This window comes from Corvus cornix, chromosome 28 (assembly GCF_000738735.6).
Source record: "Corvus cornix cornix isolate S_Up_H32 chromosome 28, ASM73873v5, whole genome shotgun sequence".
NCBI classification, from domain to species: domain Eukaryota; kingdom Metazoa; phylum Chordata; class Aves; order Passeriformes; family Corvidae; genus Corvus; species Corvus cornix.
Window position 1 is genome coordinate 3,781,470 of NC_046356.1, and position 17,966 is coordinate 3,799,435.

Genomic DNA, 17,966 nt, shown 5'->3' on the forward strand with positions numbered 1-17,966 from the left:
ATTTTTTGTTTGAAACTTTTTTTTTTTGGTTTTTTTTTTAGTTTTTTGTAATATAAGCTTCTCAGAACAAGGATCTAAATCTCCCAGGTCCACCACTAAGAATTCAGAGACAAAACTTCTTAAAAAATTCAGTGCTCCTTTTGAAAGAATCTCTTTTAAAACCACCTCGTTCAGAATGTGGGCGACACGATGACACAAATTTCAGAGCCAGTGTTGGACAACAAAACCTGCACCTCAGAGTTGAGCAGCAGCTGGATTTCTGCTTGGCTGGCTGTCACCCAGTCAGGGACTCTCTCTCTCTCTCTCTCTTTTCCCCTCTCTCAGATACTCTGCTTCTAAAATGTAAACAGTTACTGCTAAAATATTTTAGTACCCCTTGCAAAAGGAGCCCAACTCTGAGATGAGGGTTTTCCTCTCCCCATCTGCTCTGAAAAGTTAATGCCCTGCTCGCAAAGAGAAGTATGGAATGAAGTGAAACCTGCTTTTAAGGCCCTTCTCTGGAGCTGGGGGTGACTGGGGGAGCAGGGACTCAGCTGACCACTCCTGTTGGGGTGAGTTCCTTCCCAGTGAGGCGCCAGCCAGTCCTTCAGGGCTCTCTCTCCTCTCGGTCAGTCTCCTTGTCTCAGTGAGCTCTAGCAGTGGCTCTCTCGCGCGCTCCTTTCTCTCTCTCTCTCCTCTCCGTTGGTTGGTTTCTTTCTCCTGTTGCTCTCACACAGTGGTGCTTCAGTTTTAGCAGTGGAAAACAGGTATCCATTTTATTTTATTTTTTTTATTACCCAGAATAAAATGCTGATGAACTAAGCTCCACACAAGCTTAGCTCTTCTTCCTCAACCTGGAGGCAGAACGAGAGCTTGGTTAGGGATGGCCCTGCTCATCCAAACCCTGCCCAAAGGGTTAAATCAGGGGAGGGGGACTCGGGGGGGTTCTTACACTCTAATACTGTGACAGTCCCGTCACTCCACCATGTTGATATGCACGTTCCCCCTGGTAAGTTGAGTCCTGTGACAGCGCCACGTCAATCTGGGATTTAAACTCATCACCAAGGTAACTGTCCTGGAAGGGAAAAGGTGAGGGAAGCCTCCAAGTCAGTGTCAGCTCAAGTGCAAAGCAGAAGCAGGTTAATGATAAAGCTGAGAGGGTTTGATTGGTTTTTTAAAATCTGCTTTTTTTGGTGCAGAATTTCCCCAAATTAAGGTTTTTCTGAGCTGCTCATCAGCTCAAAGTTAAGCCCCAGCTGAAGCAACATTTCACTTTCACACCCTTGCGCACTTTGAGAGTCCAACAAGTGCAGGGTGTAAATGCTGCAGCTGAGTCACCGAGAGCACTTTCGGTTTCATTTCCCTCAGGAAGGAGATGTGCAGGCATGGCTCACCAACACAACCCCCAGGAAAACCTCCCCACATCCCTCCAGCCACGCTCACCTGGGATAATTCCGGCTGGGAGAGCCCAGGCTGACTCATCTGTGAGGGCTGACTCATGGAGATATAGCCCTGAGTCAGGGGGCCCTGGGAGAAAGGCTGGGACACCACGTCCTGGCTGGCCTGGCTGTTGGGGAGGTTGGACTGGCTCGTGCCAGGAATCCCAAATCGGTTTTTCTGCCGCCCGCCACGGCCGGTCTTTCCTTTGGGAGCCCCACGGCCTGGAAAAGAGTTCATCCCACCCAACAGTGAGAGGTTTTATAGGTAAAACCACATTTTTTTAAGAGATTTGATCCCTTCCAAGTGGCTCCTGGCCACTTTTCCCCCCCCCGTACCTGCAGCAGGGCCGTTGGCCTGGCCGAAGTAGCCCGGGGGAGGCATCGGGGGCATCACGAGGTTGAAGGGGATGGGAATGTTCATGGCAGTGACGTGGCTGGGGCCAGCACTGATCATCCCGATCTGGTCGTGGGTTTGGAAGTACATGTTGGATGGGCGCCCTGGGAAAGGGGGAAAAGCACAGGGATTGCAGGAATCCTGGATATTCCAAGCTCAGTTCCTAGGCCTGATTTTAACGGGGTGGAACAGGATGGAGCAGTCGTGGAAAAGGACGAGCTCCCAGTGCCAAGAGCCACCAGCATTTCTGCCTCGCTGTTTATTCCGCACCTGGAAATCCCATAAACTCATCCAACACACGCTCACTCCCACAGCTCCTCTTCACAGAACCGTCTGAGATTCCTGAAATGCTTCTCACCCTCCTTTTCCCCTCATTTTGCACTTGCTCTGCACACATCAGGTTGGGATTCTATTTACACAGAGCAAAAGCCAGGCAGATCCTAAAGATTTTCAGCCCTCAAATTCATCCCAAACATTTTCAGCCCTCAGCTTCATCCAAAGCATTTTTAGCCCTCAAACTCATCTCAAATATTTTCAGCCCTCAACTTCATCCCCAACATTTTCAGCCCTCAAATTCTGTATTTTTCTGTAGTTTGAAGTTTAAAACTTTAACAAATCCAAAAGTTTCACAAGTTTAATTTAAGAAGTTTCCAAGTTTGAAGTGTGTAAGGTGTGACACCTCAGGGGCTGGTTAGGGGAAAAATAAACCCATAAAAGTAAATTTTGGGAATTTCCTTTACCTTGGCTGCTGCGGTCGTAGACAGAGCCTGGGATGATGGCCTCCCGTGCATCATACATGGCAGTGGTCATGAAACGGGCACCCTGCAGAGATTTTGGGAATTAGGCACTCATCCTAATTGTTTTTCCAGAAGACCTTGCACTGCAACCTCAGTTAAGTGGAAGTTAACCTCAGTGGAAGTTATTTGGGGTAAAAACGCAGTGAAACTCCACAGATCACAAAAGTGTTGAGGAAACATTAATTCTAACACATAGAAAACCTTTAATTCTTATTCCAGCCACATCTTGAGCACCAAAAATAAAGATTTTACAGCAGCCTCTCCCAAACTGTGAAACATTTGATGAGTTTTCAGTCTATTTTGAGGCCCTGATAATTCCCTTGCTTTATTCACTGTCTGTGGTGGCTACCAAGCTCCCCCAAAATAAGCATTTATGTTAAAAATCAAGCATAAAACTTGCAGCTTGAGGGTTAAGTGAGCTTGCCCTTTCTACACAAACCAGTTCCTTTATTTCATTCACCTCAGAATTTACCCCTCATAAAATCCTGCAATTAAAAAGAAATAATGAAATCTTTTCTCCCAGTGCTCAGCCTGGGGACAGCAGCAGCAGCAGCTGCTTCCCCCTGAAGTCACGCTGCATCAAAAAGCAGCAAAAATGGAAACTTCTGGGGGTGTGAGGCTGTGTGGGTGGCTCATTGCAGCCATTTATGATTAATTAATCCATCAAGGCCTAATTGGCTGCTGTCAGCAGCCCTGAGGGCCAGGGGAGGTCACTCACGGGGTTGATGGTGTTGACGAGCTTGCGGGGTTTGCTGAACTGCATGAGGCTCTCCCGGAGGTTGTTCAGGGGCCCCTCCACCAGCACCTTCTGCTCCTTGTAGTAATTCAGGAGGTGATTCCAGAGGGGCTGCTTGGACAGGGCTTTGGGGTTCCCAACGATGATCACCCCATACCTGTGCAACAGCAGAGGAAGCAAAATTAACTGGGTCACAGTTAAAGCCACGCTGATGTCAGAACAGCCCCCGGGTTCTTCTCTCTGGCAGCAAAATGGGAGCTCCAGGAGGAGCCTGATGCAACTGGAATTGTTTACAGCAATCATTTCCAGAGGGTGGCTCAACACCTGGAAGGAGATTGCTGCAGCCAGTTTCTCAATCAGCACAAACTTCCTCCTTCAGGCTTGCTCTGTGTTCAACCAAACCACCCTGTGCTGGTTTTAAAGGCTGGAGACAGCAGGGAAGCCAAGCAGCATCGGGCTGGATTCCTGATCAGCCTTTTTGGAATCAAATCCATTACAAAAAGCAAAATGGCCAAGAAATGGTTGCTGGGGAAGGGATCTGTCCTGAGAACGGGAAGGACACGGTGCCTTTTAAAATCTACTGATGCCAAATGGTGACATGGGCTGAGATGAGCAGATAAAAATGGCACAGAATGGTTTGGGTTGGAAGCACCTTAAAGCCCATCCAGTGCCACCCCTGCCATGGGCAGGGGCACCTTCCACTGTTCCCAGGCTGCTCCAAGCTGGCCTTGGACACTTCCAGGGATGGGGCAGCCACAGCTGCTCTGGGAAATCCATCCCAGCCCCTCCCCACCCTCACAGGAAGGATTCCTTCCCGATATTCCCATCTATCCCTGCCCTCTGGGAAGCCATTCCTTGTGTCCTGCCACTCCATCCCTGCAGCTCCCTCCACGTGCCCAATGTCCCTTTACCTGGCTCTTGTCAGGGCCACGTTGAGCCTCCTGGGGTCGTTGAGGAACCCAATTCCCTGGTGTTCATTGGCCCTCACACAGGACAGGATAATGAAATCCTTCTCCCTGCCCTGGAAGGCATCCACACTCGCAATTTCCACTTCCTGGAACAGAGGAAAACATGTAAATCACGGAAGCAAAACAGCTCTGCCACCAACAGGCACTGCCAAACGCTCTGGCCACGCACTGAACCTTCCCCTCATCTGAGAAAAATGTTGTTTTTGGAGTGGGGGATGATTTGGTAATTCCTCCAGGCACTGAACAGCTTCCCCAGAGGGGAACAGAGAGTCTCAGTTCAGGAGAAATTCCTTTCATGTTCAGCGCTTTATGGTTCTCCTGTTTCCCCAAAACTGTGGAAAGCAGCTCTTTGCTGAGGGTGTTGCCAAAAAGTTCTGACTGTTCCAAAATTTGTAGGATGAGCGCTCCAAATTAGCTCTGAGAAACCTGAATCTGAGGGACACATCATTCCTGGCACAGGGAAAAGTATTTCCACCAAGTTTCCCTGCAGTGAAAACACTGCTCAAGTTCTCAGTCTTGCAAAACAAGGCCATATTAAACATAATAACTGTCCTGTTTGTAGCAGCTCATTTTTATGTTTGGTGGAGGAGTTCACTGCTGGCAGGACATGTTCCCAAGCAAATAAATCATGTGGCCACCAGGATTTATTTGCTTGGTTTCCTGCACGTCCCTTGGCACAGGGAGTTGATGAAGGCACAAGGTTTTCCACAGCTGGAGCCCCAGTGACCTCTCCCTCCTGTGCCTCAGAGGATTTGTTGGAGGCTCTTTCCACACAGATTTTAGCAGGGCTTCCTCCTTTACCTGTTCCCACTGGCACCTCCTAACTCTTCTCGATTTTAACCAAATCCAGCTTAAAAATTGAAAAATGAATCAACACCGACCAAGAGCCTGAAGATGGAGTAAACATAAAAATACTGAGAATTTCACAATCTGTGCCTTTTGGGCTTCTGTGCAGCCCAGTACCTGGTAGAGCTTTGTGTGCAGGGAGCCACTGAACTGCATGTACTGCACCAGGTAGGAGCGCTGCCCCTCGTAGGGGGTGATGATGCCAATCTGGTCAGGTTTGGCCCCAGCTTTGAGCAGCTTCGTGGTGATCTTCTCCACGTTGGCAGCTTCCGTCCTGGAGAGGCAGATTGGGTCAACCAAGGAGGATCAGGGCATTAGGGCTCAGTTTTTAGCAAGTTAATGGGATCTAAAAGCCTTCCACGTGAGGATGCTTCAATAGAAAGATCAATTTTGCTCAAGCACCGCCAATTAATTCGGCTCAAGCTCGGCAGGAACATTCAGCACCCGTCACCTCCTCACTCAGGACAGGCACAGAGGAATTTGGGGCTAGACCCAACATCTCAGAGATCTCAGAAAAAACACAAATTTCACCCCCACCTTCTCAGAACTGCACAACAGGACTTCCTGGAACAGCAAACCCCGCTAATTCCAAATGAAATTTCTTGCTGGAGTTGAATGTACACGTGTAACTTTTATAATCAACATCATTCCAAACATCCCCCAGATCCTTCAGCTGCTTTATCTTAAAGCTTTAAATATAGAATGTTTTGAATGTCAATGCCCCCTATCAGCCAACTATTGTGCTGTTTGACTGTGCACAATCTGCTGCACTGTATCCAGTCTTGCACATGCTGTTCAGGAAACAGAATGAGATTAAAAATATCTCGGCTGATATTTTTTTCACAAGTTGGGCTGGTTTCCCTGCCAGGCACATGAACAATCATGACCCAAGAGGAGCAAATTTTAAGTTTATTTGTTGACAAAGAAGTTGGAATGTGCAGAAAAAAGGGATAGGAAAAAAAAGTTCATTTCCATCCATTTTGCACTGCCACCAAAATCTGAGATTTAGGATTCTGCTTCAGGAGTTACTGGAATTCAAAATGTGACTTGATCAGCATTTCCTGCTGGCCCAAATTCATCCACATCAGGCACTGCATCATCCCATGCTCCTACACCCAGTGAGGGAAGAACTCCTCCACACAACAATCCCAGCCCACTCCAGCTCTGAGTTGCTCCCACCTGGTGCCTTTTTCTCCTGGTTTGCTAAAAAAGGAGCCCAGGGCAAACCAATTCTGAAATGCAGCTCAGGCTGCACCCCCCTTGCTGGCAGCTTTTATTAAAGCAGCAAAGGAGGTTTTATTCATTGACTGAGGAATCACCAGCCCTGCCCTGAACACTGAGGCCAAGCTTAGATAGCAGAGTTTTGCTCACCTGTTTAAGTAAGAGGTGCCTGAGCTGGCAATCTCCTCCTGTCCCTGGGTCACGTAGAAAAACATGGGTTTGTCAGGCTGGGGCCACTGGAAATCAAAGCCTTTCTTCACCCTGTCAGCTGAGGAGCACAAGAACAGGGAACACAACAAATCAGCAACACCACTTTGCAATTTCCATATCAAAGCACCTCGAAAGGGAGCGCGATGCCATTTTTTTAATTCAAAACCCTAAGCTAGATGAGAGAACGCCTGCTTTGATCCCTGCTGAGGGGAAGGGGGGCTTGCAGGAGCCTCTTACCTGCGGTGACCCCGTTCTGGAGCGATCCCTCGTAGAAGATGTTGGAGGGGAAGGCGCTGAGGGCGGGGTGCATGCGGTACTGCACCTGCAGCCGGATGGGCCGGATGCCCAGCACCACCAGCCTCTCAAACAGGGACTGGGACAGCCCAGCCTTGGCAGCCTTCTTGCACATCACCACAGGGCCCAGCTGGCAGTGGTCACCCACCAGGATCAGCTGTGGGGAGAGTTTGGGGATAGCTCAGTTTGGTTGCTGGAGCTTGTTTAGAATAATAAAAATATCCTGCTGGGAAATACGGAACTGTGATTTGGGTGGGGAGATCTTAAAGCCCAGTCAGTGCCACCCCCTGCCCACCTTCCACTGTCCCGGGGTGCTCTGAGCCCCATCCAACCCGGCCTTGGGCACTGCCAGGGATCCAGGGGCAGCCACAGCTGCTCTGGGAATTCCATTCCAGGGCCTGCCCACCCTCCCAGCCAAGAATTCCATCCCAATATCCCATACAACCCTGCCCTGTGGCAGTGGGAAGCCATTCCCTGTGTCCTGTCACTCCATCCCTTGTCCCAAGTCCATCTCCAGCTTTTCTGGAGCCCCTTTAGGTCCTGCAAGGGACTCTGAGGTCTCCCTGGAGCTTCTCTTCTCCATCCTGGCCTTGGACACTTCCAGGGATGGGGCAGCCACAGCTCCTCTGTGCAACCTGTTGCCTCCCCTCCCTCACAGGCAACGATTTCTCCTGAATATCAAATCCAAACCCACTCTCTGTCAGTTTAAACCACTGCCTGACATATTAGGAATTAATCACACTGACTTGTGATAAGCTTCAGATCTCCCCAAAGGCTCAGAAACCTTTAGTGTCACTCTCTTTGCAGCTGATCATTTTAATATAAAATCTTATTCACTCTCCAGATTGTTCCAACAGCACCAACACCTTCCAGGCCATGGGAACAGAAAACTAACAGGGCTAACCCAAAATAAAATCAGTTAGGTCTATGTTATGGAAAAAAAAACATTTTGTGCACCTACAGTGGGAATGTGAGTGCTCAGTGCTATTTCCTGCTGTGTTTATAAATTCCTTTTTAGAGGGAATCCAGGGATTTACCTGCTTTGCCCCCAGCACCACGGGCACCATGCACTCCGGCTCGGTGGCCTGGGTGCTCTCATCAATCAGGATGGAGCGGAACTGCATCTTGGCCAGTCTGGGATCTCCAGCTCCCACACAGGTGCAGCAGATCACATCAGCGTTCTGGGACAGGGAGGAAAGCAGGGATCAGCACTGGGATATCAGCAGACAGGCAGGGATTTGGGGTGGCAGCCCCAGGGCCTCACCATGAGCAGCTCCCGCTCTGCCGTGCGCTTCAGCGCCCGGTAACGCTTCTCATCAGCAGAGGAAAGTTCTCCAGTCTCATCCTTGAGCTGCTGCAGCTTCTGAAGCTCTGGCATGCTGCAAAAAAAGCAGGAGTTTTGCTTCACAGCCCAACCACCAACTTTGTAGGATTGCAGTGAAAGTGATTTTTAACTAAAGCAGAAGTAATTCCATCAAGCAAATAACGGTGCAAGGGTGACAATGCCCATCAGCTGTGTCCATCTTAAACACTAAAATTGAGGTTCTCGTTCATTCCTCACCTGTCCATGTTCCTGATCTGGTTGTGCAGTGCCAGGAAGGACACGGGTGAGTCGATGGCCTCGCGGCTCTTTGCACACAGACGAACCACTTTGAGGCCAGTCTGGTGGATCTTCTCCGTCAGCTGATCCACAGCGATGTTACTGGGGGCACACACCAGCACAGGCCTGCAAAAATCACCCCAAACTCTCAATCAACTGGAATTTTTTTTCCATTAAACTTGCAATAAAATATAAATAATGACATATCCCCTAAAAATATACGGGGGAGGGTGTTTTGTGAAAGGACCCCAAGTCCCCCCAGAAAATACAGTTCAATGATACAAATGATTTTTGGTTTTAAAATCAAGGTGATGCTTTGCATGAATCAAGTAGCCTCATTCCTAAAGCTTCAGAGAGAGCAGCTCTCACCCATTGCCCTGCCTGGCCAGGTGATACACGATGGTGGCTGATGTCACTGTCTTCCCAGTGCCAGGGGGACCCTGGATAAGGCTCAGAGGACGCTGCAGGACAGTCTTGACAGCATAAACCTAAAAAATAAGGTTTATTGCTATTCAACATTCAAAGCACAGGATCTAAGTTGTTTAAGCTCTATTTATAAACCCTTTCTCTCATCCTGTACAGTGAGAGGAGATGAGGTTACCTGAGAGTGGTTGAGATCAGGGAGTCCCTGTGCTGTGAAGCGCTTTGGCAGCTGGCATTTGATGATGACATCTTCCACCTCGTGGCCCAGCAGCTTGTGGTAGATGTAGCCAGACACCGAGGTCTCATCCACTGCAAATGTTTTCAGAGCACTCTGCATTCTGAAATGAGGGAAAAGCAGGAAAATCATTCCTAAAGGTAAGTGTGGCCTCAAGTCAACCACCCACAGGTGTCCTACAGGGAGGGTAATCAGACACCAGGCGCAAATGGGAAAGAGAACAACATCCAGCACTAATTAAAATCACAAAAATGACACACTGAGAACACAGATTTTGCCTTTTCCCCCATGTGAAAATTACAAGGTATTCCCAGAAAAATGTGGACAGGAACCAGCCTGTGCTGACAGAAGCTGTGACAGTAATTTGAGGTGAAAGATTTGAAGAAAATTTGCAACCATAATGAATAAAATAAAAGGATAAGAGGAGATAATAACAATAGGATATACTAATAATAGGGAATTCTAGTAATAGGATAAGAAGCCAACTGCTGTCTTACAAAACACAGACACGGCTGAAGCCTGTGGGCCCCACAGCCAAATTCTGAAATTTTAACTACTTAAAGCAATTTCAGGAAGCTGAACTACAAAATGGTTTTCCTTCTTATGTTTCTAATTAAACACAAGGTAAATTTCCTCCTTTGATGTATTTGCAACAAACCCTTCAAAATGAGAACAATTGGCCATTTTATGCCATTGATTCCACTTCTAGCCCAAGTCAGGCTCTCTGAACCAGGTGCCAGGCATTCACCACACACTGGGATTTCTGATGGGTGGTGCCAAAGCAAGACAATTTTTTTTTGCTCAAAAACACTCCCTGAAGGCAAAGAACAAAAAATCTACACCGAGTGCATCCAGTGCCTGCCGAGTTCCGAGGTGCTGCCTCAATACCTGTCAAAGGAAGTCGATTTCCACACAAAATCCACCTGGAAGTTGTGAGTGACTTCCACGGGAGCTCCCACGCTGCTCCTCAGCTCGATGGCTATCTCATCACCATAATCTGTAGAACCTCGTTAAGTAGTAATTTAGAGCAAACATTTGAATTTTATTCTTCCCAATTTTGGTGATTTTCTTCAGCACTTCCGCCCCCCCGCTTCCCCCCGACAAATTTAAAATCAGCTGAGAATTACTTTTGGACATAATTAATGACTTTCTTAACGACTCCAGCCTTGGCTTGGCCTTGCTGAGGGCTCTCTCTAAGTAAAGGATACTATCAGGAACTTTGATAACGTGCCCAATTCCTTTCCAGAGGGGGGCCAGGTCTCCCTTGTACCTCAGGCAGATCTCATCTCCTTGCATGAGGCGCATGTCTGCAAAGGAAGGACAAAAAAAAGCTCTCAGCAACCACAAAAACCTTCCAGAGCTATCCCAGGCCAATCCCCAGAGTGCTCTGAACACTGATTTTATTCAGCAGACAGAAAAAAAAACCCTGACAAAGAGACAATCGAGGTGTCCTTACCTGAATCAGTCTTTGGCAAAGTGAAATAAGCAATTCTCTTCTTGTTCAAGCCCAGGTCCCACCTGACTGTGATGTTATCTTGGGTCTGAGGGTAAAAAAAAAAGCACCTATTATGTTCTTGAAGAGCTGTTTGCCAACCACCACAGTCCTGTGCTTCAAAACAGTGGAGAAATAACAAAACTTGCTGTTCCAACATCACAAAAATCTGTATTTATTCCTGTGGCTGAGTTCACAGCACCTGCAGAAGGTGAATTCTGTTCTACAAGAATTAATGATGAGAAACAAAGTCCCGCTCACCAGCTGTGTAATTCTCCCACCCTTCAAACACTCATTAAATGTTTCCAGGACCTCCCAGAATTCCCATTTCCCTGACAGAGAACTGCAGGTTCTGAGGGTAACAAAAAGCTGCAGTTCTGGGACAGAAAAAACTTTAACACAGAAAAGGTGAGAAGTTCCCAAGTGTTTCAAGCTCTTAAAAACCCTCACTGTGAGGATTTTCCTCTCCTCCCCCTGCTATCAGACAGCACCATCAATGCTGATTATCACAACAATTAAGATATTTATTTATTTCACTCAAGGTTTCCTGTTGTGCTGGGAAGTGACCACGTTTGACACCAGAGAATGATCAGCAGCCCCTCTAACAGGCAAATCTCACACATTTTACCTGAGATTCCTTGAGTTTCTTGTCATAATCTGCTTCAAGCTTGACCAGAGGACCAAATATATTTTGGTATTGATAAGCATCTTCATATCTAAGCAGGACATGCTGGGGTTCCTCATCAACACCAGGTTTTTCCAAGTCCTCGAGGGTTGCAGATGGATTTTCCTGGAATTCAAAGCACAGATGCTTTGTTTCAAAGTCTGAAGTATAGAAAGTGACAGCAGGACTGATAGAACTGTGTTTTACTGATACAGGGAGTGATATCAAGGTGGAACTACCCTTAAAACTACACCGAGGCACTACAAGTCATGGTTAAACCCAGTTTAAATTTAAAGGATGGACACAAAACCTCTCAAAAACCCAGTAACTGAATGGGGCAACAATTCCCTGCTCTGCTGGGCATCACTTAAGGCAGAGATATGTGGAAGATATGAGCAAGGAAAGCTGCTTTTCAAGTTGGTGAAGCTTTCAACAGTTTCCTGAATCCTTTGACCAATTCCCAGTGGCACAGCAGGATTTAAACCTTGTGTGATTTCTGCATTACAGAGTTCCTAAAAGTCTTGTCCTTCCTTCAAAAAAAAATCAGAATTGGTAAAATATATCCCCCAAAAACCCCCAGGCTGTACCTTCCAGAGCTCTTCCAGTTTGTTGATCTGCTGGGCTGTGATCTGCCGGGCCCTGAGCTGCTCCTGCTCCGACGGAATCTTCACCAGCCAGGAAAGGAAGCAGCGGTCCTGGATCAGGGGCTGCCACTGGGAACTGTCCCAGTTGATGTCCTTTAAACTGCTCTGGCTGGCACACGGCTGCCTGCACAACCAAAACACGGCAAGGTATTGGGAGATTAGACAAGTGTAAGGAAAAGCCTGGCGTGGAGGGTAAAAGCAGGGCTGGTGTGCTCCTGAAACTACTCAAGAAACAGGAAAAAACCAGCAGAACAACCCCAGTCTGCTGGGAAAATTCATTTTTCAGTATTTGCTATTTCAGTACTGGGAAGGGTCAGGATTGTGAGAAGTGTTGTTGGGTGTTTCTAGGACTGAAAAGGTTTGCATTTAAAATATTAAATATGACACCTTCGGAGGTGGTTACAATCCATAAGGATTGTGCACACACAGATCAGAAAATGGGATTATTTCCCAAACAGAACTCCTTTCACAGAAACACAATTTCTACTGTCAGATACACAGTGACAGCACTGAATTAAAACACACACAATTATAAATTTTCATTTCTGATTGAGCCTGTCAGAACAATTTCTGATTTATTGTGGTCTCAAATGATTCTGTGAGCTGAGAGAAAAACACCCTGAGGGAGAGTCACTGTTCCATGGCTCCAGAGTCACTTCCTGAACTGATCTGTGGCTCTTCCAAAGCTCAAAAAAGAGGGAAAAAACTCCTTTCTTCCATTAAGGAATGCACAAGTTTGGAAAAATACTTTTCTACAGAACTAAGATGTTTGCCCAGCGTAACAGAACTCCCTTTGCTGCATTATCCACCTGCCCTCCTGAACTCTCTATGACCACCTGAAGGAAAAAGGGTGGCAAACCAGAACATAAAACACATTTTGGGACAAAATGAAAGCAAGGGTTGCTTTTTAAAAACCAGATTATGCAGGAGAGTTGGCAGCAAAGGCCTTCTCTCACCTGCACAGCAGAACCACCACAGAGTCAGCCTTGGCTGGGATGAAGCCGAGGAGGAAAACGTTCCGACAGCCACAGTTGTAACATTCCAGGACAGTCTCTCCCAGAGGTCCATCCTTGTGCAGAGTCACCTCTTTGCACTTGGCTCTCACCAGGTGATTCACAATGTGGCTGCAAGCAAACAGCACAGGTTTATAGCAATCTCACAGCTAAATCACATTTAGTCTTGATTATTAGTTATTAAAACACAAATCTGTTTATGGTGGCAGACATTGGTAGGATCTGCCTCGTTCCATCCAAGCAAAGATGTTGGGAACAGTTCCAGAAGTTTCTCAGTGCATGGATGCTTTGAGTGTGAAAGGAGAGGAAATGGGTACACAACTGCCATTTTTATTTCCATCATTTCCCCATTTACCTGCCAGATGTGTTTCCACGCCCGTTACAGAACCATTTCTTGCTGGTGTTGCAGTAAACCACACAGGCAGGGTCATGGATCCCACAGTAACTGCAATTCCAAGGGAAAAAAACAGGAAGTGATTGGCTACTTACTTAGAGGAAAATCCAAATCCAAGCTCTAACTCAATTTACAGTGCACAAAAATAAGGGGAAGTGGAAATTGGGGAACAACAGTGTTGGGAGAAGCATCAAAGAGGAGCCAAATTTCTGTTGTGAGCCACAAATATTTTAAAACTTCCCACCACTGGGCTGGCTGAGCCTGGGATTTATTCCCAGGGGAGCTCAGAGGTGGCCAAAAGTGGATGTGGCAGCTCCACATCTGGATGAGAACTCAGAGAGCAGCACAGGAAGTTGTTCCCAAAATCCACCTTTCCCTCCCTCTGGAATTCTCAGGGATTGGCTCTCACCTGCAGGCGTGCACAGGGAGATCCTTGGTGTAATAAGTGTCCTCTTCATCCTCCTCAAAGTTGAGCTCTGCCAGGAGCTGGCTGGTCTTGGCCACGTTCTCATCCACAGCTCCATTCTGCAGGATTCCATCAGGACCATTCACCTGGAATGGAGGTGCACACCCAAAATAAACCCCAAACTCCTCTTCAACCCAAAATCTTGTGTGCCATTTAAAAATCTCCACAGAAAAATGCTGCCAAGAGCTGAAACACACCCATTATATAACCAATATTTGCTTCATCAACTGCTGTTTTCCAGGATTATTTAAACTGCAACTGATAAGTTGGAAAAAGTTAACTGGAGGAGATTGCTTTCCTGCAGATTGTATTTTTCCATACAATCCTATAATCAACACTTGCTCCATTACCTCCTGTTTCACAGGATTATTTAAACTCCAACTGATAAGCAGGAAAAAAAAAAATCAGATTGCTTTTCAGCATTTATATTTTTCCACAGTCTTACATAACAAAATTCCATTTCAACAATTCCAGCAGCTGTTTTCTCACCCTTCTTTTTATTCCAGGGATCCACCTGGAAACAGGATCTTTATTGCACAGGACTTTCCCTGCTTAGTCCTGTTCTGTATCCACCATGGACTGCCAGAACCATGGAATTCTGCAACATTTGGTGCTGTGTCAGCAACTTTCCCACACCCAGCCTTTCTCCTGTTAAAAATAACTCCTTTTTTTGGCACTTTTACCACCAGGAGGTGTGGATGTCACGCTGGGATTTTGGCATGGCCACTGCAGGTGTTGCCCCTTGGGCTTCCCAGGTGTCCTGGTTTAATTTCTCCATCCCTGAGGGGCTTTAGCACCTCAACATTATGCTGGGAAAGACCCCAAAACTTGGTTCTGACACTTTATTCTTTGCCTTCTTTAGCCAAGAGCCCACCAAAAGCTGAATGGGGATACGTTTATCCTAATCCATGTTCATTTTGAGTGGAAAATGTGGGAAAGGGTTGCCTGTAATATTCACAGCACATCTGAGGGGAGTGCTGGGGTCATTTCCCCATCACAGGGATCATTAACACCCCCCTGATGTTTCTGAGAGTAAGATTTATTCATAAATTTTAACCAGCTAAACAGGACAAAAATCACTCAAGGCCTTTATCTACGAATACAATATTTTAACAACTTAGATTTAATGCAATTTATCTGGTAGATGCAACTTCATTCTGACAGAAAGCTGCTCCCAGGGAGAACACTAAAGCTTTTATAAAAGAAATTAAAAAATAAATAAAAAGTTGCCCTTTTCAAGCCGTAACTCAGAAGCGAAGCAAACTCAGCCTATTTCTCACTTAGAGAGACTCCAGATTAAAAATTTAACAGCCAACTGCAAGAGTTAAACTCAAAACCAAACTCCACATTTGCCCTGAGCCGTCAGGACCTGCCCTCAAAGCCACCAGTTCCGTTTCCATCTCTGCAAATGAAATGAAGAGCATTTGTAAAACACCATCTAAATAAATGGGCTGGCTTTTTATTGACGTTATCTCCAAGCTCTGCCTTTTTTAATAGAAAGAATCAGCCAAAAGGAACCAAACGTGCAAAAGGCAAGATGGAAAAAGGAATAAAACCCCACTGAAGGAGCAGCAGCAGCAGCACAACCCCATTAGTGGGATGAAGGCAAATCCCATCAGCTCGCTGTGGAACAGCATCTGCACAGATGTGAGCAGATAAATATCCACTTGAAATATCCATTTCCAATTGATAAAGCCATTTTATAAAACAGCGAGATAACTTAATAACTCATCGTGGCACAGATGGAATTCCAAAGCCAAAGCTGATCTGAATTCCTTACAAGCATTCCCAGGCATTTCTATCCCAAAGAATCACAATGCATTGCTTTAAGATCAGTCGATTTTAATACATTTTGTTGGAGTGCTCATAAAAAACTGACTTCCTGTTAAAAAAAAAAAAAAAAAGCAGCGAAGTTTGGGTTTGGTTTGGGGTTTTTTAAAGGCAGAAAATGAAAAAATTCCAAGTGCAAGTCGTGCAGGAGTGACTGTGCTGTCCCAGCCCTCAGGGAGGCAGCAGTGATGTCACCTGTCCTGTGAACGCAGTCCCAGCCCTTGGCAGGCTCACAATGAGGAAGTGATTGTTCCAAACCCTCCTGTGATGTCAGCCTATGTGCATAGGATTAAAACTCTGGCACCAGCAGCTGTGGTGGCAGGGGGGCCGCTTCTCTATTTTAAAAAGCCTTGGCTGCAGCTTCTGGCACAGCGAGTTTGGCAGCTCCAGGCTGAGCGCTGAGGTGCCACTAAACTACTCCCGAAATCCTGGGGCCTTCCTCACTCCTCTCCTGGCCTCCAAAATACTCACTGGGAGGGAAAATAAGGGCCAGGGACTGAGTTAAAGGATAGAAACCAGTGGGGGACGGGAAAGCTGTGGCTGCTCCATCCCTGGGAGTGCCCAAGGCCAGGCTGGATGGGGCTTGGAGCACCCTGGGACAGTGGAAGGTGTCCCTGCCTCTAGGACTTTTAAGCTTTAAGGTTTTCCAACCCAAATCATTCCAGGACTCTGCTGCCTGTGAGTCCCCAGATCAGTGGCAAGAGAATATTCCCATCTCCATTCCTGCTCCTGGCTCCCACACCCCACCCAGCCCAGGAGCAGAGCCCCAGGTGAACACACCTGCAGCCACTTCATGCAGCTCTGCTTTAAAGTGGTGCATTTCAAGCTGCAACAAGAACTTTAATTGCACTTCAGCAGGTATTTTGCTAGAAAAGTTCTGTACCAAGGCTTCAGCCCCATCCTGCTGATGGATTTCAACACCACAATGTCCCAGCTCAGGCAATTCCCCCTCACAGTTTGAAAAAACCCCACATTTTTGGAGTTGTATGGCAAAGGCAGCTGTTATTATTTGTAATTCTTTTCTTTAGAGCTATAAAGCATTGCCTGAGCTTTGCTGTAATCCCTCAGTGAGGGTGATTTGCTTTCCCTTTCCAAAGGAGGAAGTGGATGTTGGGGAAAGCCTCACCCCTGGGAGGGAGTGGAGCTTCCAGATGGGACCTGAGCAACAAGGACTCATTTGGCCTGGACAAAACAGCCTTTGTTAGGACTGGAAATTAAATCCAGCCTCCCTAGGCTAGACCACAAACCTAAGAGCTGCCCCAGCCTCCCTGAGCCACTCCAGGAGCTGAGTTACATCCACACTGTGGGACCCATCAGCAAAATCCCACCCGCAGGAGTGAAAAAATGAGGCAGGAATGAGAATTCCAGAGAATCTCAGGATGGTTTGGGGTTGGAAGGGACCTTAAAGCCCATCCAGGGACACCCTCCATGACCCGAGGTTGCTCAAACCTGGCCTTGGACACTTCTGAGCAACTTTTAGACTCCTCTTAAAATACTTAAGAAAATCGATCCTTATGTTTATTGAATTCTAGGAAAAAACGGAAACCGAATTTTCTGAAAAAACCAAAAACAACAGGGAATGTTTCTGCTCTACTCTTACTTTTGTCAATTGCATACTAATCAATTTTAACACTATTAAACTATTAATTAAGTATAGGTTGAGAAAGAAAGTTCTTTTAGACTAAATCCACCACGCTTTTCTAAAAAATGAGGTGCTCTGCACTGTTCAACTCATCTTTTTAAAAAGACACCAGAAACAGCAGAGCAGAAGTTTACAATATTCCTCAGCTCCAAATATTTATTTAATTAGCTTTAATTATAATCACAGGGCTAATATTTCATTAAGCAAAACCTGATCAATTGGAGAAGTTATTATTTAAGATGCCCTCTGCCAAAAAGCACAAATAACTTCAATGATCTGGTGAGGGCAGCAAAACTTTTGCCCAGAACCTTTTAAAAAACCACCTGAATTCTGATTTTATCAGTCCTGAGCCCGTTGAAAAGGGACAGGTCTGAGCAGATCCTGGGGTTTGTTTTACTTTGCTCAAGAGGAAACGGTGCCTGTTCCACCTCTGAGAGCCCCTGTTGCAACAGGTCCATCCCTCCTCCCCAAAAATGACATTTCTAACATCAAAATGAGGACCAGGATGACCACAAAAGTTTGCAGAAACCTAAATACACCCTGGTTTAAAAAAAAATCATCAACATAAAACCCCCTCCTTCTTGCCAGGAGACAAAACCAGTACCTGAATGTGCTCTCCAGATCTTTTATTACTTTTTTTTACTTTGGCTTCAAAGAGTTTTCAAACATGTTTAGACAA

General features: G+C 46.4%; 1 protein-coding gene across 2 annotated transcripts in view; it reads right to left on the reverse strand.

Moving 5' to 3' along the window:
- The window catches only part of UPF1 (UPF1 RNA helicase and ATPase), a 19,664-nt gene continuing 1,698 nt past the window's right edge, over positions 1–17,966 (reverse strand). Inside the window, exons 2-24 of one of the 2 annotated variants that reach the window (XM_039566262.1) lie at positions 13,759–13,901; positions 13,311–13,400; positions 12,899–13,066; positions 11,886–12,066; positions 11,263–11,424; positions 10,599–10,683; positions 10,351–10,449; positions 10,031–10,139; positions 9,086–9,245; positions 8,854–8,972; positions 8,446–8,610; positions 8,149–8,263; positions 7,922–8,065; positions 6,828–7,041; positions 6,531–6,648; positions 5,277–5,433; positions 4,257–4,399; positions 3,328–3,502; positions 2,553–2,634; positions 1,755–1,916; positions 1,423–1,640; positions 932–1,054; positions 1–833 (exon numbers count right to left, since the gene is read on the reverse strand). In XM_039566262.1, coding sequence (XP_039422196.1) covers positions 935–1,054; positions 1,423–1,640; positions 1,755–1,916; positions 2,553–2,634; positions 3,328–3,502; positions 4,257–4,399; positions 5,277–5,433; positions 6,531–6,648; positions 6,828–7,041; positions 7,922–8,065; positions 8,149–8,263; positions 8,446–8,610; positions 8,854–8,972; positions 9,086–9,245; positions 10,031–10,139; positions 10,351–10,449; positions 10,599–10,683; positions 11,263–11,424; positions 11,886–12,066; positions 12,899–13,066; positions 13,311–13,400; positions 13,759–13,901 — 3,129 coding nt within the window. In that variant the 3' untranslated portion in view covers positions 1–833; positions 932–934. Of the gene's footprint in view, positions 834–931; positions 1,055–1,422; positions 1,641–1,754; positions 1,917–2,552; positions 2,635–3,327; positions 3,503–4,256; positions 4,400–5,276; positions 5,434–6,530; positions 6,649–6,827; positions 7,042–7,921; positions 8,066–8,148; positions 8,264–8,445; positions 8,611–8,853; positions 8,973–9,085; positions 9,246–10,030; positions 10,149–10,350; positions 10,450–10,598; positions 10,684–11,262; positions 11,425–11,885; positions 12,067–12,898; positions 13,067–13,310; positions 13,401–13,758; positions 13,902–17,966 lie in introns of both variants that reach the window. The other variant, XM_039566261.1, reaches the window with a different exon arrangement.